Source organism: Carassius carassius, chromosome 18 (assembly GCF_963082965.1).
Source record: "Carassius carassius chromosome 18, fCarCar2.1, whole genome shotgun sequence".
NCBI lineage: Eukaryota > Metazoa > Chordata > Actinopteri > Cypriniformes > Cyprinidae > Carassius > Carassius carassius.
In genome coordinates this window covers 110,001-137,500 of record NC_081772.1, presented here as the reverse complement: position 1 = coordinate 137,500, position 27,500 = coordinate 110,001, and the positions used below count along the sequence as shown (strand labels likewise).

Here is a 27,500-nt window from a genome sequence, read left to right as displayed (position 1 = left end):
TTCTTCTGCTTTCATCTGATTAACAGACAAACCTTCCACCACAAAACATGCCACATACAGATGTCACTCGTCTCCATGGCAACACTCTTCCCGGGATATGCCTGGTTGGGCCCCGGCGCTCCGAACGGGATGACCGGAGGCTGTTTATAGAGCCGGATTCACCGGAGGCCTCGTCTTCCCAGGAGAGCATCTCAATCAAAACAAAAGCAATCTCTGAAGAGCAGCAATTAACCTTCATTTAAAACATGAGCTCTGCTCGACAGAACCACTCACATCTGCACAAACCCTGCCATCTCAAGATAAACCGGAGAACTGGAGAAACAGGGCATCTGGGAGTTTAAATACTGCAATACTTACATTTATATTGAAACTGACTTATGCTCTCATATATCAATACACACGATTTAGCTGATATGCTAATGTATTTAAAGAAATGTTGTATTAATAATCTTCTTAGTCTTTCTCTAACCCTAAGCGATGGTTGTACACTGATTTAAATACCAGATCCTGTTTAATGTGTGACCAGAACACCAATAACAGCCTGGAATACAGCAGGACTCGTATTTGAAATGTCTCTGCTTAATTACTAAAAATTTGTATAAAATAAACATCTTACAATCATCTGCAACATATTAGAATATAAAACCATAAGGCAAACATATTCAGATCATTAACGGCTCTAACACCGGCATCCTGTGACGTCAGACCATATGTTCATTAATTCAATCATCGCCTTTCCAAGTTTAATAATAATAATCACCTATTCATGTCAGACTTTTTATGGCCTCAGTTTTGATCAAACCAAACGTAAGACTTTAAGGACCCGCAGAAACCCCGCACACGGTCACATGACCTCGTTACATCACATGACTCATCATGGCGTCTTCCTGGTTATTTCATATTTTAGTACAATTTTTTTAGAACACTTTTATCAGTCTGATCATATAGTCCAGAAAGAGAATCACTTCTCTTTGAAGGAAGGTTGAGCGCATTGCATTGTGGGATATAGTATTCTGCTCTAAACTGTACATGCTACTCTAAGCTGGCACAGAGGATACACACTGTGTACTGTAGTATGCAGAAAGGAGTATGTGACACAGGCGTCCCCTTCACAGTGCGCACTCGATTCAAACACTCTTAGACTCTCAAATCATCATTCACTCTCCATCATGTCATTCAGACCCGCATGATTTATTTCAGTGAGACACAAAAGGCTTTTTGTCCATATAATGAAAGGCACTGTGGTCTGATGTTGTTTTTTTCCCAGCAAAATCTTCTTTAGAGCTCCAGAGAGGAAGGTCAGTCACGCAGGTCTGAAGGACACGAGTGAGAGTAAACAGTGCTGATTTTAGGGTGAACTGTCGCTTTAATGAACAGAAGCAGCGAGCAGTGCTGCCGTCTGATTGGCTACAGATCCTGACAGAAGACAGACATGCTGATAAAGCACATAACACACTAATGCCTCACGTCTGATGGCCTGACGCCGCTCATTACAGTCTGGTTTAATTGAGTTAATTCAGTCTTACCAGGCCGAGGCTGAAGGTGAAGAGCAGGCAAACAGATGGGCTGAGGACAGCAGTCACTTTCTGGAAAACAGGAAGACAAGCAAGCGCTGTGAGGAACATGTGACAGCTGCTGTTAACACAGTGCAGAGAGAGCAGGTGTGCTGCGCTGAGGTCACATGACCAAACACCTGCTTCATCTGGTCACATGTGTTTCTATAGCACTTTATACAATAGAGACGTACAATACACTTTCACAGAAATAAACAGGAAAACAACAGAATCAGTGATGCAAACTTCATCAAATATGAAGCAAAGTCAATTTTAGCAGGAAAGCAGCTACACAACAGCGCTGTAATTCTGATCAGTTCAGTTCAACGATAATTCATTTTTTGTTTATATTTTGCCTTTGTCATTTAAAGTTATTACTAAAGCAATACAGTTATGAGAAAATAAACCAGTCAGAAATGAAGATGGTTATTGTGCATTTTAAACAAAATAGCTTAGTATAAATTATAAGAAATAATTAGATAAACGATGGAGATCAGTCAGATGCTTCCATCCTTCATTAATATATGACCCGCCCACACTGTGTGAACGACATGATTATAGCAGAGCTCATTAACATATGACCCGCCCACACTGTGTGAATGACACGATCATAACAGAGCTCATTAACATATGACCCGCCCACACTGTGTGAATGACACGATCATAACAGAGCTCATTAACATATGACCCGCCCACACTGTGTGAACAACATGATTATAACAGAGCTCATTAACATATGACCCGCCCTCACTGTGTGAACTACAGTATTATAGCAGAGTTCATTAACATATGACCCACACCGTGTGAAATACACCAATCATAACAGAGCTCATTAACATATGACCCGCCCACACAGTGTGAACAACATGATCATAACAGAGCTCATTAACATATGACCCGCCCACACTGTGTGAACTACAGTATTATAACAGAGTTCATTAACATATGACCCGCCCACACTGTGTGAACGACACGATTATAGCAGAGCTCATTAACATATGACCCGCCCACACTGTGTGAACTACAGGATTATAACAGAGTTCATTAACATATGACCCACACCGTGTGAAATACACCAATCATAACAGAGCTCATTAACATATGACCCGCTCACACAGTGTGAACAACATGATCATAACAGAGCTCATTAACATATGACCCGCCCACACTGTGTGAACTACAGGATCATAACAGAGTTCATTAACATATGACCCGCCCACACCGTGTGAAATACACCAATCATAACAGAGCTCATTAACATATGACCTGCCCACACCGTGTGAAATACACCAATCATAACAGAGCTCATTAACATATGACCTGCCCACACCGTGTGAAATACACCAATCATAACAGAGCTCATTAACATATGACCCACCCACACTGTGTGAATGACACGATCATAAGAGAGCTCATTAACATATGACCCACCCACACTGTGTGAACTACATGATTATAACAGAGCTCATTAACATATGGCCCACCCACTCCGTGTGAACTACATGATTATAACAGATCTCATTAACATATGACCCACCCACACCGTGTGAACTACATGATTATAACAGAGCTCATTAACATATGACCTGCCCACACCGTGTGAACTACATGATTATAACAGAGCTCATTAACATATGGCCCACCCACTCCGTGTGAACTACATGATTATAACAGATCTCATTAACATATGACCCACCCACACCGTGTGAACTACATGATTATAACAGAGCTCATTAACATATGACCTGCCCACACCGTGTGAACTACAGGATTATAACAGAGCTCATTAACATATGACCTGCCCACACCAAAAATTGTATGAAAATATATTGAAATGTACTACGGGTTAAAGTGCTTTACAGATTTACAGTAAATGTTCTGAAGCGGAAGCCAATCTCCTCTGGATTATCAATCTGTGGAAGATTAAAATAAAGTGTTATAAAACACAAATGATCCGGTTGAATCTCCTGATAAAGCCCTCTGTTCTGTTCATTCAGTCTGGCAAATCCACGTAATAAGTACTGTTTATTTTTAGACTTTAAGCGGCATTATTTCAGGTAACATCAGACGAGGCGACAAATATTCTCTTGAATAAAGCATCTGATAATCCCACCACGGCGGGGGAACGTCAATCCATTCACAGCTACAGTGGGAACACACACACACACACACACCTTCAACACATCAGTGTCACGCAGAGAAACACCAGCCAGAGGAACGTGTGTGAGATCCATGACAGTCTTCAGCAACCAGCAGATTCCAGCTCAATCAATGAAATCCAGCAACTGAGAGCTTCATTGAGCTCCTGAAGGAACCACAGCACGATCTCACCATGAGCCACTCCTCGAGAACAATCTGAATCATTACAATCACAACGGATGGTCGCACGGCATCATGGGAAACAGCACTTTTCACAGTCTGACAAATAATGGCTATGTGAAATAAACTGATAGATCCGCTTCTAACAGGGAGGAGAAACACTTCATGTAGTTGCTGAGGTCAAAGGTCATGTATCCCATCAAGCTCTACAGTATTTCAGCACTGATTCATCTGTCATTCTGATCGAATCAGACAGATGAAGCTCAGACAGGCCGATCCTCAAAAAACACCAACTAAACCACACAATGTGTTGAGCTGCCACCTGATGTTCAGTCTGCTACATGTTTAAATTGTCACATATCGTCGTCCAGCTCTAATCTGCTAATGCATGAACATACTACAATATCATACACATTAACAATGATTTTCAGTGAAGCGGCTTTGAAACATAATTGAAATATAATTGGCTTGACTGTTTGATCCCGAGACTAACGCAGCTGATCATCAGATCCACTCTGACTCTTCCCATAATGCTGTGCTTCTCGCAGGTTCAAACTGCAGTATGCTGGGATATCAATTGTGAATAATGACTGTTTCCTGTTTTAGCTTCTTCCTTTCTTTGCATGACTTTGCTTCTTTGAAACCTGTACTGTATAAAGCGCTATATAAATAAAGGTGACTGACCCTTCATTCCTGATGCAGACACATGACCCTTGAACAGATGATTACATACTAGTGAATTAACAAGCCCCGCGGGATCGGTGTCAGGTCACAGGCTCGTGCGCATCTCTGTCGCCTTCAGAAGTCACGTTCTGGGCTCTAACACGAAGGTCGACAGTTTAATTGGACGTGCAGATTGCGTGCGCACGCATGGCTCCCAGCAGAGCCGTGACTGAATGTGCTTCACAATTAGAAAGAGCAGTAATAGCTCCAGCTTCACTCTGTTCAGCACTATCTTTAGCCGTGAGCTCGTCGTCCAGGAACCCGGACGCTTCAGATGACTGTTCTACAGAGACGCTCGCAGGAACACGGCATGATGGGAGATCTCGGGCCGGCGGGGGAGCGGTAATCTCTCTTTCCGCCGGAATAATCACTTCAGGATGCACAGATTCACTCTGTCCATTCATTAATCGTTAGAGTGTTGAGCCGTGTGACTGAAACACAGACAAAGCACAGATGTCAAGATCTGAGTCCGATTCTCAAGTGCTCAATTCAACTCAATATCCATTCATTTGGAAACATTTCAGGAAAGAGAAATCTCAAAACTAAATCTCAATTAAAGTGCTGAACTATCCAGAGAACTCGGTCAGTTCATACATCACTATTCTGTTAAAGTTTGAAATTAACAACAAACTATTTGTCAATTTCATAAATAATAAATCAACACTCAAATCACACAAGGCAGTTATTATATCAACCTTTTAAACATAATTGCATAATTGTTTGTTGAAATCTATAAATTTAAATGATGGCTGTAATAAAAACAACGACAGGTTCAGTAGAATGAAGATGTAACGATTAACCGCGAGCCGGTTGAAAATACATGACGATTCAAATCGGTTGAGATGCAAAACAAATCATGATTCATTTAGAGGCAGGAGTTTATTTGAATGCGTGTCTGAGGGGAACTTACTGTCTTTAGTAAAGTTTAGATGGTATTTTTCTCTGTATGAAGCATATTAAAGTTCATAAGTGCAGCGCTGCTTTGTTTACGCTTTAAGCCCCACCCGCTGCGGTGTTCATGAGCGCTTTGTTTACAGCGGTAACCAAGGAAACGCATTAACCTCCACCTGCCACGGTTTTCATGAGCTCTTTGTTTACAGCAGTAACCAAGGAAACGCTTTAAGCCCCACCTGCCAGGGTGTTCATGAGCTCTTTGTTTACAGCAGTAACCAAGGAAACGCTTTAAGCTCCACCTGCCGCGGTGTTCATGAGCACTTTGTTTATATTGTAACCAAGGAAATGCTTTAAGCCCCACCTGCCGCGGTGTACATGAGCGCTTTGTTTACGGCAGTAACCAAGGAAACGCTTTAAGCTCCACCAGCCACGGTGTTCATGAGCTCTTTGTTTACAGCAGTAACCAAGGAAACGCTTTAAGCCCCACCAGCCACGGTGTTCATGAGCTCTTTGTTTACAGCAGTAACCAAGGAAACGCTTTAAGCCCCACCAGCCACGGTGTTCATGAGCTCTTTGTTTACAGCAGTAACCAAGGAAACGCTTTAAGCTCCACCTGCCGCGGTGTTCATGAGCACTTTGTTTATATTGTAACCAAGGAAATGCTTTAAGCCCCACCTGCCGCGGTGTACATGAGCGCTTTGTTTACGGCAGTAACCAAGGAAACGCTTTAAGCTCCACCAGCCACGGTGTTCATGAGCTCTTTGTTTACAGCAGTAACCAAGGAAACGCTTTAAGCTCCACCAGCCACGGTGTTCATGAGCTCTTTGTTTACAGCAGTAACCAAGGAAACGCTTTAAGCCCCACCAGCCACGGTGTTCATGAGCTCTTTGTTTACAGCAGTAACCAAGGAAACGCTTTAAGCTCCACCTGCCGTGGTGTTCATGAGCACTTTGTTTATATCGGTAACCAAGGAAACGCTTTAAGCCCCACCTGACAGGGTGTACAAAGCGGTAACCAAGGAAACGCTTTAAGCTCCTGCTATTTGTTAATAACTGGGATCTTTTCTGGGAGCGTCCTAGGCTGTTTCGCGCTGATGGCTTGCACCCCAGCAGAGTCGGAGCGGAGCTGCTCTCTGACAACATCTCCAGGACACTTCGCTCCATGTGACTAGTAAGACAATTCTCAAATAACTATTATGATGAGTTTTGTTCCACCTGCTTAAATGATAAAAGTACTTGCGCTGTAAAAACTATTAAGACTGTGTCTGTTCCCCGAATAGTGAGGTCAAAATATAAATATAATGTAGGATCTAGAAAAAATCTTATCGTGATTAAACCAGAAACATGTAAAGTAAATGAACAAAAACAATCTTTAAAGTTTGGGCTCATAAATATTAGATCACTCACACCCAAAGCAGTTATTGTAAATGAAATGATCACAGATGATAGTTTTGATGTACTCTGCTTGACTGAAACCTGGCTAAAACCAAATGATTATTTTGGTCTAAATGAGTCTACTCCACCAAACTACTGTTATAAGCATGAGCCCCGTCAGACTGGTCGTGGAGGAGGTGTTGCAACAATATATAGTGATATTCTCAATGTTACCCAGAAAACAGGATACAGGTTTAACTCTTTTGAAATACTTCTGCTAAATGTTACACTGTCAGACATGCAAAAGAAATCTAATGTATCTCTTGCTCTGGCTACTGTGTATAGACCACCAGGGCCGTATACAGAATTCCTAAAAGAATTTGCAGATTTCCTCTCAGACCTTCTGGTTACAGTTGATAAAGCACTAATCATGGGAGATTTTAATATTCACGTTGATAATACAAATGATGCATTAGGACTTGCGTTTACTGACCTAATAAACTCTTTTGGAGTCAAGCAAAATGTCACCGGGCCCACTCATCGTTTTAATCATACACTAGATCTAATTATATGGCATGGAATCGATCTTACTGCTATAGATATCGTACCTCAATGTGATGATGTTACAGACCTTTGTATCGTGCATGCTGCGTATAACTGATATTAACTATATGTCTCAGCGATACCGTCTGGGCAGAACTATTGTTCCAGCCACCAAAGAAAGATTCGCAAATAACCTGCCTGATCTATCTCAACTGCTATTTGTACCCAAAAATACACATGAATTAGACGAAATTACTGACAACATGGGCACTATTTTCTCTAATACATTAGAAGCTGTTGCCCCCATCAAATTGAAAAAGGTTAGAGAAAAACGTACTGTGCCATGGTATAACAGTAATACTCACTCTCTCAAGAAAGTAACTCGTAGTCTTGAACGCAAATGGAGAAAAACTAACTTGGAAGTTTTTAAAATTGCATGGAAAAACAGTATGTCCAGCTATAGACAGGCTCTAAAAACTGCTAGGGCAGAGCATATCCACAAACTCATTGAAAATAACCAAAACAATCCAAGGTTTTTATTTAGCACAGTGGCTAAGTTAACAAATTACCAGACGCCACCTGATTCAAATATTCCACCAACGTTAAATAGTAATGACTTTATGAATTTCTTCACTGATAAAATAGATAACATTAGAAATACAATAGCGAATGTAGATTCTACAGCGTCTAACACTTCAGTTTCATCCATCGCACCCAAAGATAAACTGCAGTGCTTTACAAATATAGGACAGGAAGAGCTAAATAAACTTATCACTGTATCTAAACCAACAACATGTTTATTAGATCCTGTACCCACTAAATTACTAAAAGAGTTGTTACCTGTAGCCGAAGAACCGCTTCTCAATATCATTAACTGGTCGTTATCTTTAGGTCACGTCCCAAAACCATTCAAGCTGGCGGTTATTAAGCCTCTTATTAAGAAACCAAAACCAGATCCTAGTGAACTGGCAAATTATAGGCCTATTTCAAATCTTCCATTTATGTCTAAAATTTTAGAAAAAGTTGTGTCTGCTCAATTGAGCACCTTCCTGCACAAAAATGATCTGTATGAAGAATTTCAGTCAGGTTTTAGGCCCCACCATAGCACAGAAACTGCACTTGTTAAAATTACAAATGACCTGCTTCTTGCGTCAGATCAAGGCTGCATCTCATTGCTAGTTTTACTTGATCTTAGTGCTGCGTTCGACACCATAGATCATGACATACTCATAGATCGATTACAAAACTATACAGGTATTCAAGGGCAGGCTCTAAGATGGTTTAGATCCTACCTGTCCGACCGCTACCATTTTGTTTACTTAAATGGGGAGTCATCTCATTCATCACCAGTAAAATATGGAGTGCCACAAGGATCCATCCTAGGTCCCCTTCTATTTTCAATATACATGTTGCCCCTTGGTAATATTATTAGAAAATACGGGATTAGTTTCTACTGTTATGCTGATGATACTCAGCTATATATCTCAACGAGACCAGATGAAACTTCCCAATTATCTAAGCTAACAGAGTGTGTTAAAAATGTAAAAGATTGGATGACCAATAATTTTCTCCAATTAAATTCGGATAAGACAGAGATATTAATTATTGGACCAAAAAACACTACACAGAATCTTGTAGATTACAATCTGCAACTAGACGGATGCACTGTTACTTCCTGTACAGTCAGAAATCTGGGTGTTATATTAGACAGCAACTTGTCTTTTGAAAATCATATTTCCCATGTAACAAAAACTGCATTCTTCCATCTTAGAAACATTGCCAAGCTACGAAACATGTTATCTGTTTCTGATGCAGAAAAGCTAGTTCATGCATTCATGACCTCTAGACTGGACTATTGTAATGCACTTCTAGGTGGTTGTCCTGCTTCTTCAATAAACAAGCTACAGGTCGTCCAAAATTGCGCAGCTAGAGTCCTTACCAGGTCAAGAAAATATGATCATATTACCCCAATTTTACAGTCTCTGCACTGGCTAACTATTAAGTTCCGTATCAGTTACAAATTATCATTACTTACCTATAAGGCCCTAAATGGTTTAGCTCCTGCGTACCTAACTAGCCTTCTACCACGCTACAACCCATCACGCTCCCTAAGGTCACAAAACGCTGGACTTTTGGTAGTTCCTAGGATAGCAAAGTCCACTAAAGGAGGTAGAGCTTTTTCACATTTGGCTCCCAAACTCTGGAATAGCCTTCCTGATAATGTTCGGGGTTCAGACACACTCTCTCTGTTTAAATCTAGATTAAAACACATCTCTTGTTGGATCAGCAGCTATGCTAATGATGTCTCTGCTTGTTTCTCTGTTTCTGCTGGATCTTCATCCCGTGGTAACTAGGATTTACACAAGCTCCAGTCTGGATCCAGAACACCTGAGAAGAGATGATGCTGACCCTGAATCAACAACAGAACTAACAAATATTGCTACAAGTGTGACTGCATCATATAATAATTATTAATTATTAATAATATTAATAATGTTCATCATCTGGCTGACTACGACTTGTATAAACTTTTCTACAAATCCTGTCATACGTGCACAAACTGACAGTCACCACTTATAAGCTACTACTAAATATTGTAGAAACATAATTTTCTGTATAGTTGCTTTGTAACGACTAGTATTGTAAAAAAAGGCTATACAAATAAACTTGAATTGAATTGAATTTAAATTTAGTCATTTAGCAGAAGCTTTTATCCAAAGCGACTTATGAGAACAATAGAAGCAATCAAAACCAACAAAGGGCAATAATATGCAAGTACTATATAAGTATGTTATTATAGTTATATTTCAATTTCACAAAGAAATGTGTAGCATTTTGTCCAAGCAATAATAAAAGGACACATTTAATTCACCTTTTGTCTTAAATATAATTGTTAAAAAAATAAAAAATGAAAAAATCGACTCAAATTGTGAGTTGAGTGATTCGTTACATCTCTAGTGAAATGTCATGAATATGTAATATAGTGCATATATTAAAATGCTCCTGTTTAAAGTTATTTTCTGGTTTATGGTCACTGAATGTCTTTCCGGAGGTAAATATGACATTATTGATCTCTAGCTGTTTTACTGAGATCTTTCGGCGGTTGAATCACTGATTGGTGGATTCATGACTGATTTCAGTGAGTTTCATAATGATTTGCTGCTGGAACTAAAGAGGACGAGATGATCGCTTCTCTACAGCCATCTGTGCTAGTGTTCATTTCATTAATGAAAACTATGATGAAAAATGTTTTTCCCATGACTAAGACGAGACGGCAATAAGGTCAATAAATGCTAACTGTGACTTTATCAACATGCAATATTATTAACAATAAAAGACGAGACATAAATCTATTAAAAAATGTAAACTATAACAAAAAGTATTTAAATTTTTGTTGAAAAAGAGACAAAATATTATTGGCTGTTGTTCGAGCCTCTACTGCACGAGCGTTTATGTGTGCGGTTGCCAGATACCAAGAGCTCAAATCCCCAAATCAGAGCTTCTCTGTTAACATCATACATTTTCTGCCCGGTGTGTTATTTATTTTCAAATTGCTTGTTTTTACCAGTTTTCATAAAGTAGGCAAAGAGAGTGCATATCTAAATCTTTGATATTAATTATATATTAAATAGCCCGTAATAAATCAGTATGAGACTCTGTTGATGTGTGCTTAATTATTGGATTAAAGTGCAATACCTGAAACGGCAAAATACATTTCTTAAATGACAACAATCTTATAGATTATCATTTTTATCAGTTTAACTATTATACAGCATGACGAAAATGTGAAGAAAAGTCTCCACGGACTAAAATGCTCCGACATTTAGTCGGCTAAAACTTGACTAAACATGATAATAACTTCCACAGAACTAAGACTAAGACTAAATAAAAAATGGCTGACAAAATAAACACAGAATGTGTGTAGAATTTAAAAGCTGAGACTTTGTTTTTAAGACTAATGATTATTGGATAGCAGGAGCCACAGATCAAGTTTAGTGTTCACGCATCAACTGAAAACAGCACAGATCTAGTCCTAGACCGCAAGTATGAGAATGAAGATTATCGCAAGACAATTTAGGCAAAAGCATTAGTGTGAACTACGATCCGTTTTCTCTTTCAGCTCAAGACGGAGCGATAGTTTGAGAACATTCCTAAGTTAATGAAAGATAGATAAACTGATATGATTTGTACCAAGCTCCCTGAGCATTAACAGACAACACTGGATGAGCTGCTGGGATTGGTTAGCAATAAAACAGCGGTCAGTCCTCCAGGTTAACCCTGACCAGCTTCAGCTTTGATCTAAACCAGTCTGAAAACAGGAACCATCTGCTGATCGAAGATCCTAAAACAACACTGTTCAAATGAAGCGGAGTGTGAAACATGCTGGAGAAAGAGGAATCTCAGATGCTGTGAAGACAAACAGAGAGAGAGAGAGACTAATGAAGCCAGAACACACTGACCGTGTGAAGACGGAGCGCTGGCGGTCAGTCGACCCAAAGAAAACACGCGTGTGGCAGCCGTCGCGTGAAACCCAACGTGAACAATAACAGCCAGAAGCCTGTGACTCATTGTGTTTGCAGCTGCCTAATTAAAGAATAATAGTGCATCTTCCCAACAGCACACAAGCACAAGAAAACCACAACAGCACCAGCACAACGCAGCTCTGTTCGTACGGAAAACACTTCTGTCTTCAGACACAGCTGTGGAAGAGGAGGCTCGACTCGAGCTCTTCTGGAGCGCCGGATGCAAATATCTGCGGCTGACACTGAAAGCGGCTAACTACTTTCGCTATGGCTGATAACGGACATGAAGGCTGATATTAGGAAAATTGTAGTAAAATCAGACATCTGAGATGGTGAGCAGTGTTTCTGAAAGCTGCTGTAGACAGAAACTGAGGACCGAAAGCCCTCAAAGACACGGATGAAGTGTTTCTGCCACAGTACAGTCGAACACAACTCAAAGCCTGCGCTTCTGAAACATGACAGAGCACAAACCTCCATGAGATGACATGATGAACACCAACATATGCACATAAGTCCCAAATCATTTCAGGAAAGAACTAACAGTGTCTGAATGAACCATCAGTGATTCAAACCACACAAAAACAGCAAAACTGTGACATTACGCAGAGTTCAGAGCATTTCAGCTCTCTAAACCACCTCAAAGCTGTTTGAACAAGACTCGTGTCGCATCAGCGGTGAACCGACAGAGCCTCACACACACTTACAGCAGCTCCTGTTCGATTCCACATTCACCAGACACAGCTCTGAAGATCCACCGGAGAACCCTGAAGAACATCAGAGCTGGCTTTACCTTCCACACGCAGGTCAGTGTTTCTGACGGAGTAAACACCCATTCACCTGTGCGCACTCGTGAACAGGTGTGACGTGTACAGACACTTTACTTTACATGATGAAAACACACCCCTGATCAGAATCACATTACAGCTTCACAGATCTCCAGTTCAGTGCCTGCTATTCTGCTTTTAGTTCTTGTTTTGACATTATTGGGTTTTTAAATTGCCATTTTTATATCATGGCAGTAAATATAAATGTAAATCTGAAACAAGGCACAAAAGTTATGTTGGAAAATATAGAGAAATTAAAACCTATTTTCAGATGGTGCATATTTAATAAAGGTATATTTTGAAAAAACAACACTGATATCTAATGCATCTTTTTTTTAAAGGTCATTTAAGAAGAAACATGACAGATCATTTAGACACAACCACCAACAGCACACATATGTTTACTACATCTAGACTCCATCTAATGCTGAAGGATCAGACATTAATCAGGGATCAGAATGTTACACTCTATGTTTTCATGAAGCAGGTGGAAATGCCTCTGAAAGGGACAAATGTCCCAGATAGCAGAAGTTTAATTTCTGACACAGTTGACACTGAACGAGCTCTGATGACACGTTCACATTCAGATGCAATACTGTGTTCTGCAGTAAATGCACACATGCACACACCGACAGGCCCTGCATGCTTTACATCTCAGATTCATTCAGTATGCATTACGTAATTTTCAGTATTAGCGGCACAGTGGAGCTGGACTGAGGAAAAACATTCACTAACACACAGAAGCAAAGCTGCATTTCCACTGACATCTCGACGAGCACACACACATCCTTACCGTTCACATGACGAGCACTGCGGGAGATCAGCTAATGTTAGCCGAGAGCTAAGAGCCAGTTCACTTTGATTCTCCTCACACATGAACACAAACACACGCGCGCGCCCTTCCCTACAGCTCAATACCACGCGCACGAGCCGCGCTCACGGCTTACCGTCATCACACTTGATCAGCGCACGCCCGCGACATTCCCGGGAAAACACAGAATTCCCTTCGCCTCAAAACGGGCGGATGATGGTGGAACTTCCTCAGAGTCATACATACAGCCCTTCACCACCGCTGCAGTCTCTCTCTCTCTCTCTCTCTCTCACACACACACACACTCAGACTCACGCGGAGGAAACCCTGCAGGACGAGATGAGGATGATGAAGTTGAAGATCATGAAGAAGAAGTGTCTCCTGATTCTCTCTCTCTCACCCTTCAGAGGGGTGTCTGTTTATCCATCCATCCATCTCTCTGTCTGTCTATGTTTGTTTGAACTGAATCTCTTGTTGTTGTTTACAGCAGATGTAATTAGTAAATTGTGGGCGTTAGAGTGTCAGTAATTAATGTCCACAAACGAAGCATCAGAGTGAATAATCTCTTTTCTAAGTCTGATGATTCAGGTCATTGTGAATTTAAGTTTTTTTCATGTTATTTACTGTAGATTCAGTGTAGAGTGAATATTTCCATCAGATATGATCTGACAGAGGGAATCATGGGAACTGCTGTCGAATTAATCGTGTCTGACTAAAGCAGTGTCATTACCTCACTTCCTGTTTCCTGCACAGAACATTATGAGCACAGACCCCTGCGGTCAACACACACTCACACACACACACACACACACACACACACACACACACACACACACACACACACACACACTCATGCACGCACACACACACACACACACACACACACACACACACACACACACACACACACACTTCATTACCTGAATTACACAAAGGGTTTAGGAACTTTTCATCATATTATTCGCCATCAGTTGTGTGTGTGTGTGTTTATCCACCATCAGATAATATGAGATAATATTACACATCCAAATAATTTGCTTCATATTCAACAAAGAAACTACTTATAAAACATCAGAAAACCCCCAGAAATATTTGATGGACAGTGATGGACTCCATGAGACTGGAACAACGAAAGAGCAGCATCAGAGATATTTCTGAACGATGATCTGTTTATTTTTATGTTGATTATATTTGCAGCTGAATTCCTGTTGGTTCACATGTGCTTCAGTCGCAGCGACTGCTGGGCATCTGTGCATAAAACATGTTGATGATGGGAAACAGGCCACAGCCGATGCTCACACACACACACACACACACACACTCATGCACGCACACACACACTCATGCACACACACACACACACACACACACACACTCATGCACGCACACACACACACACACACTCATGCACACACACACACTCACACACACACACACACACACACACACTCATGCACGCACACACACACACACACACACACACACACACACACTCATGCACGCACACACACACACACACTCATGCACGCACACACACACTCTCACACTCTCATAACTCTTCAGCGGTGCAGGAACAAGCACGCTGACCTTCAACAACTAACACTAGCAACACTCAACAAACATGAGACGACAACACATCGAGACAGAAGCAACATTTATTTCATCCACAGGCATTTATAACCCGCTTACACTTGACATGATTTCTAAAAGCGTCACATACATCAACATCAGCGTGGAGAAACTTGAGAAGTGCATCAAACTGTCTCTATGAATGTAACATTTCTCTGAAATACTGCCAGTCACAAGCTCATTTTACAGACACGTCTCAGATGTTCATGGCACTAGTGTTGTCAGTATAAAACAGTGATAAAAGAAGCTCAGAAACTGGCAGCATCGAGTCTTTCACACACTAAACTTCACCTCTTCCACTGGTCAATACAGTTGTGGTCAAAATTTTACATACACTTTGCAGTTTCTCCAAAAAGTTTTCAACTTCGGCTCTTAATGCATGTTTTGTCCTTCTGGAGCATCAGTTGTGTTCGAGTCCCTCAGTCGTCCTCAGTGTGAAGAGATGGATCATGCAGTCACTGCTGGCAGACAAGGGACTCATCAACTATCACTAAATTAAAAATCATTCAGATAACAGTATTAAAAATCGAGAGTATGTAAACTTTTGAAAAGGCTCATTTTTATAAATTCAACTATTATATTTTTCTTGTGGACTATATGTGAAATATCTTATTCAGCTCGGTACTAAATAAAAACGAACATGTATTTTGTATGATCCCTCGTATTTAGTTTCTCTGCAGATTCTGCGAGGTGCATGTTAACTTCTGACCACAGCTGCACATTCATCACATCAATGACAGTCTGGTGACTTCAGTTCATCTCCATTTGACATCATCGGTCCAGTCGTGACTCTGGTCAGTTACACATTGTCCCACAGTGCATTTGAGATCAAATATTCCTCTTTGTGGCACACAGGAATCTGTTAAACATCTTTATTAAGCATCATCCTGCAGCTCAAACAGCAGATCAAGCGCTAGCAACATCGAGGTCATGGGTTCGAATCCCAGAGAATGACTTTGAACACTTTGACCGCAGTGTAAGTCTGCCAAATGTGTAAATGTACATCTTAATATATATATATGGAAAAATAATGTTTTCCTACCACATCAGATTTTTGTACAATAACATGCAAGCAAATTAATTACTTTTTGCCTTTATGTTTCATGTCCACGTTGTTATGTTATTAAAAACTGAATTCATACAAACTCTAAATTGTGGCAGAACGGTCCATGATAACATTTGAACGAAGTAGAGCCTAAAGTTCATATTAAAAGACTTCAAGAGCTGTTTAAAATCATTAAGAGACTGACAGTAAAGCTCATCTAAACATATATGACAGTTCATCTAAACACATACGCATATTTAAATCCACATAAGCAGCAAGTTCTTGTGAAGACTTTTTAAAAGTAAGAAAAAAAAAGAGGAAAATTATTTTTAACATTGTTCAAGTAAGTCATCACACTAAAAGGTGCACATTTAATCAGGGAAAACTCGACAGCATGAGGAGTATAAAAACATGTTTATAAAGGTGCAGCACACTCTTTCTCTGACGACCGCTGCTCCACGTCTTCAGATGGAGAGAGATTTGCGTGCTTGAGCTTCCCCGTCGCTCTGGACATGGGAAGAAAGTCACTGTCTTGGCTGAACTTGCCTTTACAAGCAGCAGAATCCTGCACGAATTCTTGGATTTCCACTGGAAGCCTCCGGAACTTGTCCTGATATTCCTGGTCCAGCTCGCTCTGGAGCTGCGGAAGAAAGTGAGGATCAAATCAGACGAGGAACTCATCCGGATCAGAGCATCTCAACCCATTTTTCTCTGCTGATTCGTGTGCAATGGTGTACCGTATTTTTCGGACTATAAGTCGCACCTGAGTATAAGTCGCATCAGTCCAAAAATACGTCATGATGTGGAAAAAAACATATATAAGTCGCACTGGACTATACGTCGCATTTATTTAGAACCAGGAGTTCACATTAGCGTCTCCAGCCGCGAGAGGGCGCTGTATGTCTTCAGTGTAGACTACAGGAGCACTGAGCAGCACAGAGCGCCCTCTGGCGGCTGGAGACGGTAATGTTTTCGCTTGGTTCATTTCAAATTAATTTTGATAAATAAGTCGCACCTGACTAGAAGTCGCAGGACCAGCCAAACTATGAAAAAAAGTGCGACTTATAGTCCGGAAAATACAGTATTTGCTTTTATCGCTTGTTGTTTTTCCAATCATTAAGAAGTCTGTTTTGCTATAATAACAATAATGCAACAGCAGGGAAACAAACAAAGCTGTATTTCTGGGTCGTGATCCACCAGTTGAGAAGCTCTGATCTAAAGCGTCATCACAAAGCAGATGTGAAGCCAGTGAGAGAATACAGCACATGGATTAAACCACAAAATAAAGCTGCACCATGTTAGAATGAGTCCCGCCGACCACAGGAGCGGAAAACCACGGACTGAGGTTAAAGGTTCAGATTAGAGACGATCTCAGAAGATCAACATGATTTCATCTCATTCAGCTCTGGGAGAGACGAGTGTGCTGTTTTTCTCCAGGCACAGACTCCCCTAGTGATTAAAGATGTCAGAATTGTATTCATTCTGACCCAATAATTGCTTTACTGCTTATTTGACTGGTTAACTACCCCGCTCGCTCTCCTGGGAACGGAGTAATTAAAGAAAGAACCAAAGATGATTGTGTCAAAGACTGATTTCGAATGATTTGCGCTCGCTGGTGATCTGAGAGCGCCTCTGATCTCTGCTTGCGCCGGTTAACCCTCAGAACAGGTTTAGTTCTTCCATGCAATGCTTCGAGGAAGGAACAAGGGATGTACAGCTCTTCACCAACACAGAAAACAAAAACTAACATCAGCCATTTCTCCTGAGAGCTACACTTGCACAGCCCAATTGCTCAAACCGGTCAAGCGTCATCTCCACATGCCCGTCATCTCAAAGGTCACCTTCTAGAAAATCATATTTTCAGCCGGCTGATAGCGACATGCCACGGACAGATGGTTCCAGCCGGACGCCGCACAAAGCCCGACCTACTTAGAGGAAGGACATCTGCTGTCCCCCTGCTGGCCAGCACACAAAGACCTGGGATTAAACACGTCTCTGGCACACGCTTGAGCGTCCGGGGCGAGGCCGACCTGTGTTTGACGCTGAGCGCAGACTCCCATCAACTGAAGTCAGCGGGCCGCCCCGGATTCACTAACCTAAAGAGACCTACAGATGAAACCATTCTAGTTTCTGTTCCCTCCCGACTCGTAGTTAAAAATGTCTTTCCTCAAAAGACTCGTCATCTGTCAACAAACCACACTCACGTCCAACTCCTCCGCTCTCTTAAAGCACTCGGGAGGAGAATGACCTTCTTCAACATCTGTCCTAATTCTGGTCCGCCATCGAGGGATGCCAAGCTTCTGAAATCTAGATTGAATTACTTTAGCTGAAGCGGTCCCGTTTCACACTCGTCGTGTAATCACCCGCAGGTGTGTGTTCACAGACGCTCACTAACAGACTGACTTCAGGACTCCAGACCCACCAGCATCTAATGACACAAGGTTATTTCCAGCTGGATCGCGGTGTGTTTGTGCTCCTCGGGTCTTTATCGAGTGACAGCACTTCCTCTGGCGAGAATCAGGAGGGTTGTGTGAATTATTAATGAAGAGCCACTCACATCAAACACACAACGAGAGCGAGGAGGATCTGCTCCACGAGTCTCACAGACGTCTCCATCTGTCTCTCCAGAGCTGGGCCAGCAACATATCAGAGGCCTTTTTTGGACAATACTATGATTGCATTACCACAGTGTTTTTTTAACATTGCAATGGCAATAAAGGAATAGTTCACTCAGAAATGAAAATTCATCATTCACTGTCCCTCGTGTCTAGTCAAAATCAAGACATTAAGAAATTAAAAACAATAGTTCAAAGTCCAAAATGGACCAAAAAAACACTGTAAAAATACCACTGTAAACTGAATAGAGGATGAGATTAGTGAGATGAGCAAACTGATACATGAACATAATCAACAGAGAGTATCACAGAAGAAATAATAAATAATAAAGAGCTGCGACACGGTCATCTGCAGGAGAGCATCATTCCAGGAGCTCCTCGTGCTCTGGTTATTATGGGGTTAGAGCGGGATGAGGGTTGCCATGGCGATGGCACAGCGCTCCTGTTTGTGTTAATGTCGCGGCCTGCAGCTTCATCCAACATCAACACGCTTTCAGACAGAAACACATCTGCCACCCTACAACAAAACATCCCAGGACCAGCAGTGTAAAAATACCCCAGAAACAGCTCCGTTCACCCACAGAGGCTTAGCATTAGCATGAATAACACTGAGCACGTTCCCTAATCGCGCTCACCTCGCTGGGAAGTTCATGAAACAAACAGCAAAGTGAAGCTGAAAGTCAGATCTAATCAGCCTGCGACACGCTGCGTGCGTGATTCCCGCCGGCTGATCTTATTGGAACATTAGCAGGACGCTAACACGCGCATGCTGAGCATTTCTATTGAAACATCAACACGTTCTCAAACACGTATATAGGCTGCTGCTGGCAGAGAAGCTAAACTAGCCGTCAGTTTGCAGTGAAATCTCTCCACGCTTTCATCAGCTGAGAGCAGAGAGGGTTCTGCAGGTCTCTGAAGACCCGGGATGCTTATAGCTGTCCATTAGTGCCTGATCCAAGCGTAAAAATAGGTCAGGCCTCTCTCTCTCTCGCTCATGTTCTTACAGAGGGCAGGATTTCAGCTTCGTCCTGGTTACTTTAACTTCAAACTGCTTCCTGATCCAAACACAAGCACAGATGAGACCTGCTTCTGACGCCACTGTGAACGAGGACAGATTACAGAATAACTCCTAAAAACATGAGTCTGATGGGAAGCAAAGCCCAGATGAACTGATGCTGCATAATTGTTGAGTCTATAGTGAAGCAGGACTGTCTCTGAAGCGCTGTGACGTGTTTATGACGCCCTCTAGTGACGCTGAGCTGAACTGAGGCTCCAAACACACCAGAAGACCGCATCAACACATCTGCTTCAGCACCAGAGATCACTGGCTGGAACTGAGCTTTACTACATTCATGTTCTCTGACCAGACTGTGTGCTTTTCTCTTAGAGTGATAGTTCACACACACACACACACACACACACACACACACACACACACAAATCAATCGTTCTGTCATCATTTACTCATTTAAATCTGTATGATTTAAATGATACACAAAAATATTTCACTGATACACAAAATATTTTGTCCGCGTGATGAAAATCAGTGGCGTCTGATGTTGTTTGTGTCTTCCATCATTCCTCCAAATGACTTTGTGCTCCACTGAAGAGTCACACAGCGACACGAGGGAGAGCGAATGAGACAGAATGGTCATTTTTTGGATGGACTATCCAACAAACCAGGACATACAGTGTACATACTGAGTATCACCTCAACGAGACACAAACACACCATCAGGACTAAAGATGGCTCAGCGTAAGCTATCATGTGAACAATATTCCACTCTAATCCTAACAGCTCTTCTCTGTTCTCTTGTTTTCTGTCTATACACAGTTAGACATTATATCCAGACACCGTTCATCAGTGAGAAATCAATTCATCTGAAGAATCAACATCATGTAAACCTGCAGACGGCCGCTGCTCTCCAGAAACATGCCACACATCACTGACCAGCAGATAAACACACGCATGTAACGTGTTCAACATCCAGCTCACGACAGCATGGGTCTGTTTCAGAGCAAGACTCTAGTCTCTCTGTCCTGAAATCTTTCTGTTTGTCATTCATTCGTTTATTCAGGACTCAGCACCGCTGGCTCATCAACAGAAAACAATCAAACACTGCGCTTCAGTGCTGCAGGACTTCTGCTGAAACACAGATCACGTGTGATGATGAACCGCACACACACACACACACACACACACACACACGGGTCAGTAAAGCTGGTTATTAGAAAATGGCTGGATGAAGTTGTTATGATCCAGAGTTTGGGTTTTGGTTAATTTGAGCAGCCCAGGACACACAACCATTAACCTGAATGTCAGATGAATATCGGTGATGAACTGAATGCTGGGATGCAGCACTGCTTACCTTCCACTTCCTGTGATCCGTCCTCCTAAAATAACAGTGACAGTGAGGAAACACCAACACACTGCAGGTATGTGTGTGTGTGTGTGTGTGTGTTTCTGCAGTGTTTTAAACTTCCACAAACACGTCATGAATCTCTACAGTGGCTCGTACCTTTGCTTTGTCGTCCAGGATTTGCTGTCGAATATCTTTATGTTTTTCCAGCAATCTCTCCAGTCGTTTGTCCTGAGCTTCTTCCAGCTGGAAAACACACAAACATTCACACACTCACAGACGTGTTCCAGTACACGCAATCTACACATGACAGAGAAGCAATGAACATGTCAGCAAAATAATGCCACTGAGATGTTCATGGTCATAGAAACACAGAACTAACCCTCAAACAGCAACATCTGACCGCTGGATAGAAACCTTCACGCAGCACAGACGCTGATCCAGTGATTTCTCCCTCAACACACTTCCAACGTTATTATCATACAAAAGCAACAAAAATATCCTCACAATAAAATATTATGCAGGGTCACAGTCCTGCTGCTGTTCTGAATATAATCAGAGCTGTGATTGGCTGCAGCTGATCACGTGACTGATGTTCTGATTAGAAACAGCAGCTCAATAACTACAGACTCACACACTCTTCAGACAGTCTTCTGCTGACACCTACAGGTGTAATGATGTAACTGCAGGATCAGTCAGTCAAGTCTACACTTAATGAAATAAAACAATCTTCATACTGGCAGCCAGTAAATCACAGCACAAAACACACAATGTTCGCTACAAACCATGTTTTCTCTTTCTCTTTAATAAACTCTATTTTCCTGTCCAAACTATTCATGATTAGTTATATTGTATTATTTGCATTTAGTTTTTTTTTGAGTTGAGTTGAGAAAAGTGCTGATGGGAACATACACTTCAAAATTAGAGATAAACCCATGTTACTTACAAAAACATTCATTTTGTTGGAATATATACTCCATATACTTTTGAAAAAAAAAAAAAGATGTACAGTAACTGAGTAACTAAAGCATTTACCAGCAGGGGTTAACAGTGTTGGGGGGGGGGGGGGGGGGGCATTACAAGTAACACGAGTTATGTAGTCAGATTAATTTTTTCAAGTAACTAGTGAAGTTATGCATTACTTTTTAATTTACAAGAGATTATCTGAGTTACTTTTTCAAATAAGTAACGCAAGTTACTTTTTTTTCCAATTTATTGATTGACATCTCTCCTGTCCTCATGTTGAGAGAAATCTGTTACTGTTGAACTTGAATTGAACTACTGGTTTCGTCTGGTCAGAGGAGAACTGGCCCCCAACTGAGCCTGGTTTCTCCCAAGGTTTTTTTCTCCATTCTGTCACCGATGGAGTTTCGGTTCCTTGCTGCTGTCGCCTCTGGCTTGCTTAGTTGGGGACACTTCATCTACAGCGATATCGTTGACTTGATTGCAAATAAATGCACAGACACTATTTAACTGAACAGAGATGACATCACTGAATCCATGATGAACTGCCTTTAACTATCATTTTTGCATTATTGACACTGTTTTCCTAATGAATGTTGTTCAGTTGCTTTGACGCAATGTATTTTGTTTAAAGCGCTATATAAATAAAGGTGACATTGACATTGACTGTAGTTCTAAAATAAATATAAATATATATGCACTAAATCATCTCACACACACACAGAACAACACAAATATCCTTTATGTATTTAATCCTATTCTATAAACCAATGTCTTTGCTTCTGTCCTTCGATGATCCAGTTAAATCATACTAATGAGCAATCATTACTATAGACAAACATTTGTGTGTCTTTTCTTGTAAGTGTGTTCAAATTTCTTCTTCTGCATTCTACTGTACAGACGTAAATGTACTTTCCCTTCATCCTGAGACGTATTCATTTCACTTTTGTTGTGCTAAGGCTTTTATATTTGCCAAAACTTTTATTTTAAAAACAAACAAGCAAGCCCTGTCCAGATTTAAAAAGTAGCGCAAAAGTAACATAACGCATTACTTTCAATAAATTGAACATAAGTAATGTAATTAGTTATTTTTTTATTGCAATATTGTAATGCATTACTTTAAAAGTAACACAGTGTCCACTCACCCGCTTGATGGACTGCACCACCTCGTTCACGTGGGATCTGTTCATCTCCATCTTTTTCCTAAAAAAACAGGAGGATTTAACGTTCAGTGTCAAGCATGTCTAATCTTTAACACACTGTCCACTAGCAGTCTTATTACTTCAGATGATCGTGTGTTTGGATCAGCATCATCTTTTGTTGGTCCTGGTGAATATGAGATCAACGGTTGGAGAGAATGGTGTCCTGGTTTTTCCAGACGTGTTTTTCTCCATTTCTGTCACCGATGGAGTTTTGTTTCTTTGTCTTGTTTATTTGGGGACACTATTGAAGATGATGTCACTGAATCATCAATGAACTGACTTTAACTGGAAAATGACTCAGTTATTGTCTTCTTGCAACATTGACACATTATTTTCCTGTAAAGCTGCTTTGACATAACCAGTGTTGTATGAAGCGCTATAGAAATAAAGGTGACTTGACTTCAAGCCTCAAGCCAAAGTCCAGCTTTAAACTCAGAGATGATGATCCATGAACACGTGATCTGAGACACACACAAAGACTGCTGGGAAACGGCAGATGGGTTAAAATCACTCACTCCTCAGTCAGAGTCTTCTCCAGCGTCCGAGCTTCTTGAAACTTCTCCTGGCGTCTCTTGTCCATCCTTTTCTTCAAGTCTTTGTTTTCTCTAAAAAATATATATATATATATTTTGAGGGACAGGGTTGTCCAAATGACATCACACCACAGACTTTCATTAAATGGACAAAGACATGTTTAAAAAAACATCTTCTTTTGTGTTTCATTGAAAGAGAAAGTCACAGGTTTAAAGGACATGAGGAGACTAAATGATGATTTGTGGCTGAACGATCACTTTAATATCTCTTACCTCTCACACAGATCCTTCAGTTTCTTCAGCTGGTTATTCTGACACTCTTCTGCCACAGACATGAGCTTCTCAACAAGCTACACACACAAAAAAAACTCAATCTGTATAATTTATAAGCCCTTATAATGCGATTAAGGTAGCTGAAGCACATGTTAATCACATTACTGACTTGTAGCCTGCATGTTCACTACAAACGACTCTTATGAACAAACGACTCTTATGAACAAACGACTCCTATGAACAAACGACTTTTATGAACAAACGACTCCTATTAACAAACGACTCTTATGAACAAATGACTCTCATGAACAAACGACTCTTATGAACAAACGACTCCTATGAACAAACGACTCTTATGAACAAATGACTCTCATGAACAAACGACTCTTATGAACAAACGACTCTTATGAAGCAGTTCCTTTAGACAAATGTTCATGAAGATTTATGATGTTTATGATAAGAGAATGTGTAGCTAAAATATCATAAATGAAAATTTACTAAAAAATAATTTAGTGTCAAAATGAATCTCAGACAAATAATCCCAGTAATGCTGTGTTGCATGTGTACAGGATTTGTAGATGAGATTATGTCAGTAAGCAGTGATCACCAGTTTGAGGTGCTCTCGTTTGAGGTACTTCTCGCTGTAGAACTGCTCCTGTCTGAGTGTTAGGAGCTGCTGCTGCTGCTGTTCACGCTCACATCTCTCCTGCTCCTGCTCCAGCAGATCCCGATCCCGATCCCGATCCTGATCCGACACACTCCTGCAGGAGCACAGCGCATTAGATGACAGGACCCAGAGCAGACAGCAGAACCATCTCAGAGAAACTCACCTCTTCTGCAGTGCAGACCTGCGCCGGAGGAAGTCGCTGCGCAGCTGCTTCTGTCTGGACGCATGTTCGTTGATCAGATCGCTGGTTTTCTTGTTGTGTTTCCTCTTGAGCTCCTTCAGTTCTTTGTACTGCTTTTTCTGCTCCCTCAAATAAGCCTTCATCTGTTTCAGTTCATCTACAGTCTGAGCGTCCACCTCTGACACACACACACATGTATTTGAGGCGCTCACATCATCGTTTGCACCTGATTAACATCCGTCTCAATGATCCGAACACAAGCGGTCACAGCTGAGATCAGGTCACCAGAGACAGACGTGAACCTCAGACACGTACCTGTTAAAACACTCTGGACCACATCCTCAGACTTCACAGCAGGTTTGACCGACCCTGAAACACACACACACACAGATGAAGGCGTCATGATTCTACACGTGGATGCAGCAGTAAAGCACAGACGCCGGACGCATGTCACGCACCTGAAGATGACGTCTGGTGACTGACCACAGATGATTTGGGCGAGATGTTGTCGTTGTTCAGCCCGTTCTCTGCGGCGGGTTTAGAGTCAGTCTTGACCTCTGACACAGGATCTCCTCCGCCATTGACCTGCACCAACACAAGCAGACCAAACACACACATGTAAAGAACATTATTAATATGGAAGCGAGAAGGATAGTATGTGTATTTGGCGTGCTGTCCGTGGAGAGGGCTCCGAGCGCAGAGCGGTGTTTGAGGAGAGGTTCGGTCTGTGCGGGCGTTTCATGTGGAAACAGCGCAAGATTCGTTTTAAAAACAACTTGTTTTCATGACTCGGAGTCGACTCTTTCTTTTGAAAGACAATAACTTTATGCACTTTGAGATTTAAGAGCTGTGTTACACACTGCATGAAAGTTCATTTTCAAAAATCCATAATAGGGGCACTTTAAACATTACATTTTGAATCGATATCTTCTAGTAAACTCAGGATCACAGAACTCGCTTCTCCACTGTGAATAAATCGGCACGCTGAGGCTAAGGTTATTTTTGCAGACGTCCACATGAGAAACAAATCGAGTCTGAATAGGGCTGTGGTGGCACTGTGTAGTTTTCTGACACAGACCATCATCAGCACACACAGGGCCGAGGAGCTGCTGTGTTTCAGTGTTCGCTGGTGCTCACCGCAGCAGTAAAACTCACTCACCTCTTCTCTGTCGGCCTCCTGCGCTCCCTCCTCCTGTGTCAGAGCCGCCAGCTGATTGGCTCTCTGCTCCATCAGACTGATGTACAGGATGGGATTGGACAGAGCCTGGATCACATCTGACACACCGACACAGACGGACGTTACAGCACAAACATCCAAACACCAGAATACATGCTGAAGCTCTTTCAGAGTCTTAACAGTGTAATGAAGCTGTGATTTATCACTGACCCTGTCCGATTTATTCGGCTCTTGTACCTGCAAAAGTGTCTGGGACGTAGTCCTTGACCTCAGTGTAGATGAAGACGGATGGAAGCGTCAGCGTCTGGTTTTTCTCGTTCCTCAGACTGATGTAATGATATCCTGCAGCAGAGAGAGACATGCTTTAATGACCGCGATCTGTCCCCGTGCTCTTTCACAGCGAGAGAAATCAAGCGGATACTTGCCGGGTCGGATGGCACATACTGGGATGATGCAATGGCCGATAAACTTCCCGTTGTCTTCATACACGGCTATCCTCAAAGACGCCAGCGTGGGAAGAACCACCTGAAACACACGGCTCATCAAAATCAAAGTGTCTGATGGAGAACCTGCCTGATGGTTCAGTGCTCGTCACTGCAGACGTACTCTTTTGAAGACCACCGGATCTTCATCCCACACCGGATTGACGGCATTGCCTTGAGACGTCTTGGTCTTAAACGCTTTCCGTTTGGTGTCCACCGGAAGGCCGAACATTTCTACCTCCACGTAAACTCCGACTCTCTTATCAGACAGGAACTGACCGGATATGATCTGAGAAAGACCACAGAAACCTTATTCAACACTGCAGAAGCTCCCAGATATTCTCTCATCAGCTGGATGTGACAGGAACTAGCGATGCAGTGAAACGATTATCTGGATATCCAGGACTATCCAGCAAACATGTATTGAGTCAATCAGTTTGACAGCATATACATATATACAGTACAGACCAAAAGTTTGGACACACCTTCTCATTCAAAGAGTTTTCTTTATTTTCATGACTATGAAAATTGTAGAGTCACACTGAAGGCATCAAGGGCTATTTGAGCAAGAAGGAGAGTGATGGGGTGCTGCGCCAGATGACCTGGCCTCCACAGTCACCGGACCTGAACCCAATCCAGATGGTTTAGGGGTGAGCTGGACCACAGACAGAAGGCAAAAGGGCCAACAAGTGCTAAGCATCTCTCGGGGAACTCCTTCAAGACTGTTGGAAGACCATTTCAGGTGACTACCTCTTGAAGCTCATCAAGAGAAAGCCAAGAGTGTGCAAAGCAGTAATCAAAGCAAAAGGT

The 27,500-nt window shown here is 41.7% G+C and overlaps 2 protein-coding genes across 9 annotated transcripts in view; both read right to left on the bottom strand.

Moving 5' to 3' along the window:
• plcb4 (phospholipase C, beta 4) overlaps window positions 1-13,854 on the bottom strand; it is a 74,681-nt gene extending 60,827 nt beyond the window's left edge. For 5 of the 7 annotated variants that reach the window (XM_059498060.1, XM_059498064.1, XM_059498063.1 and 2 more), the window contains exons 1-2: window positions 13,546-13,693; window positions 1,527-1,586 (exon numbers count right to left, since the gene is read on the bottom strand). The gene's annotated coding sequence lies outside the window, so the exon portion shown is untranslated. The other 2 variants (XM_059498061.1, XM_059498062.1) reach the window with 2 other exon arrangements.
• Window positions 13,855-16,572: 2,718 nt separating this feature from the next.
• LOC132092022 (1-phosphatidylinositol 4,5-bisphosphate phosphodiesterase beta-1) overlaps window positions 16,573-27,500 on the bottom strand; it is a 91,846-nt gene continuing 80,918 nt past the window's right edge. The window contains exons 21-34 of one of the 2 annotated variants that reach the window (XM_059498075.1): window positions 26,815-26,979; window positions 26,634-26,733; window positions 26,446-26,550; window positions 26,191-26,306; window positions 25,490-25,616; window positions 25,347-25,400; window positions 25,014-25,209; window positions 24,791-24,944; window positions 24,184-24,260; window positions 23,893-23,982; window positions 23,321-23,378; window positions 21,372-21,458; window positions 21,222-21,246; window positions 16,573-16,877 (exon numbers count right to left, since the gene is read on the bottom strand). In XM_059498075.1, the coding sequence (XP_059354058.1) occupies window positions 16,786-16,877; window positions 21,222-21,246; window positions 21,372-21,458; window positions 23,321-23,378; window positions 23,893-23,982; window positions 24,184-24,260; window positions 24,791-24,944; window positions 25,014-25,209; window positions 25,347-25,400; window positions 25,490-25,616; window positions 26,191-26,306; window positions 26,446-26,550; window positions 26,634-26,733; window positions 26,815-26,979 (1,446 nt within the window). In that variant the 3' untranslated portion in view covers window positions 16,573-16,785. The remainder of the gene's footprint in view (window positions 16,878-21,221; window positions 21,247-21,371; window positions 21,459-23,320; window positions 23,379-23,892; window positions 23,983-24,183; window positions 24,261-24,790; window positions 24,945-25,013; window positions 25,210-25,346; window positions 25,401-25,489; window positions 25,617-26,190; window positions 26,307-26,445; window positions 26,551-26,633; window positions 26,734-26,814; window positions 26,980-27,500) is intronic. The other variant, XM_059498074.1, reaches the window with a different exon arrangement.